At 35.8% G+C, this 2,500-nt stretch overlaps 1 protein-coding gene across 3 annotated transcripts in view; it reads left to right on the top strand.

Moving 5' to 3' along the window:
• The window catches only part of LOC122244180 (protein HTATIP2), a 9,576-nt gene that overhangs the window by 244 nt on the left and 6,832 nt on the right, over positions 1–2,500 (top strand). For all 3 annotated transcript variants that reach the window (XM_086548182.1, XM_043002018.2, XM_043002017.2), the window contains exon 2: positions 719–940. In XM_086548182.1, coding sequence (XP_086404308.1) covers positions 731–940 — 210 coding nt within the window. In that variant the 5' untranslated portion in view covers positions 719–730. The remainder of the gene's footprint in view (positions 1–718; positions 941–2,500) is intronic.

The following is a 2,500-nucleotide window of genomic DNA, read 5'->3' as shown; positions in this document are numbered from 1 at the left end:
AAGAGTCAGCGTTACATGGCAGGAATGAGTAATTAAATCCAAGATTGTAATGCGAGTGTTGTGTGTGTCAGGGAGTGATTCATATCTGCCAGAATAGCGAAAACGTTAGATATATCCCTGGTTAAGTATCAATAGAAGGATCTAGTAGTATCACACCATCTTTTGGTTATATTAATTTCCTGTGTAGGTAGGTTTAATCAATATCTTATCAATAACCGGCTTTACTCTCCACAGTGGCTTTATTGTATGGTCACCATAGTGAGAAGGACGGGACTAAAGTGTCAGTTAGAGGGAACAAGACATCATGTCATATTTTTAACATTGCATGAAGATTATCTTTGCAACAAGTTAATCAACTGTCTAAACGTTGATTGTGGGAAAACACTCGTTGATACTCTCAGACAGAGAACCTAAGCAATTTGTCATACTTTTGGGGACTAGAATTAATGTATATGAAGGTATCTGTTACAATGGTTCTTACTCGGTACATTTGGTGAAGAGAAATGCCAAAGAGGTTCTGACAGCCTTACCATCGAAAAAAAAATGTATCTTATACTTTTACAAACCTTGCATCGCTTACTGCCTATGGTCATAGTTGATATATAAAAACATTGCATGCATTCTGTTTGAATAGATAAAAAATATTGATGCTGTAATAGTTAAATAGATTTAAAAATATTGATGGTATAACAGTTACTGTATTTCTTCTTCTTTCCAGTCTCTTAAGATCATGAGCGGGCCAGGACTCAGAGCGCTGGTGCTTGGGGGCTCAGGGGAGATCGGCAGACAGTTGGTGCAGGAACTCATCAACAGCCCTGGCTTTTCCCATGTCACGCTAGTTACCAGAAGGGAGTTAGATTTTAAAAATGAAAAGGTAGAACAAAAATTAGTGGATTTTGAAGATCTTGATAACCATAGAGATGCCTTTGAGAATGTACAGGTATGTATTTTTTGGTTTTCTTTATTTGCTTCAGTTTCTGTGTTTTTCTCTTTTGTTATACTGGGATTTATATGAATTTATTTTGTGATTTATTAATGAGATTTAAATTATTACTTATTTGTTATATTTGTATTATCATTAGATAAAATGTTACTGAAATTTTTGTTTCATATTGCTGACAGAATTTTTTTTCTAATTCTTGAGTACCATATTAAGGTTTTTCATAATGGTAAAAGGATCTAATGTTAAGGTATGCCAAGTTATTAGTTACTGTATGTAGCATCCCAAATTAATTTTACATATGTAACAAATTTAATGATTCCTTTTGTTTGCTTGTATTGTTCTTTCTACATTTACCTACCCATCTATCTCTGTTTCTGTCTCTCTGGTGGTCGTAGTTGTGGTAATACAGTAAGGTAAAAATATTTTGTATTGGCTCCAAGAAAAATGGTACATGCATTCAAGTTATTGGTTGAAGTAGAACAGTAAAATGGAAAATGAGAAACAAAAAGAGAAAAATCTACAATAGGTAGGAAACATCTTTTCAAAACAATGCTATTCTTAAGGTATTTTGCAGGTATAAAAATTGCTATAAGTTTGACTTTGGTTTAGTAAGTGACGATGGATAAAAAATAGACAATTGTAAGGAATTCGGGGATCGCAGATAGGTCATGTACTTTCCTAGGAGTAAACAACACATCCTACTAATGGATGCAAGACTGTCATAGGTGTCTGACATCAGAGTGGGAGAGAGAGGGAAGGATAGAACGATTAATGCCAACAGGGTCAAGAAGAACAGTAAGGCTACATGTACATACATGTGAATAATGACCCAGTATGAAAACATGAGCCGTCTTTTCCTCTGGCATATCACTCCTCCTAGAACAAGAATCGTTAGGGTGGGGCTTAGACGTTTGGGTGGAGTCATATATTAACCTCTAAATAGGGAAATGTAATGCAGATGGTTAAGCATAAGTATTTATATTTAACCACTGACCCTTCTGCTTTCAGTATATGTTTGTTATTGTAGTGTTCTTTTCTTTTATTAACCCATTGCGTACGGGTGCTGTGACATACATGACGGCACCAATTAGGCCTAAAAGATGGGTGTCAAGACGTATTTGATTTAACATCGGGATCTGCTCACAGTTGAAGTGTGCACACAGTCATGAAGTGTAATGGCTGTAATTGTGGTAGCTCCAGAGGTACAGGGTCCGAGAATCAGCCTAAACCCACATTTTATGATGGATTTTTCTAAAAATATAGTTTGGACTAGTCTGCGCTACCCAGTCCTAATTTTTTAGCCAGTGCCACTAGTGTCGTAGACCACCTGTCCTGACGACCAGTTAGGTCGTGAGGCAGTGGGCTAATATATATATAAAAACTTAATAGATGAATTGATTAACCTCTTGTAATGTTCAATTACTAAGATAATGTTATGGTGTAGATCAAATCAAACAACAAACAAACTGTGAACATTCACTGATTCCTGAAAATGGAATGGAGCCAAGTGTTTTACCACTTACATCGTAGACTGTTGTAACTGAAAAGCAAAGACAC

This window comes from Penaeus japonicus, unplaced genomic scaffold (assembly GCF_977035675.1).
Source record: "Penaeus japonicus unplaced genomic scaffold, GWHDUDI00000001_assembly GWHDUDI00000020, whole genome shotgun sequence".
NCBI lineage: Eukaryota > Metazoa > Arthropoda > Malacostraca > Decapoda > Penaeidae > Penaeus > Penaeus japonicus.
Note: the sequence above shows the minus strand (reverse complement) of the source record. Positions and strands in the feature narration are given on the sequence as shown.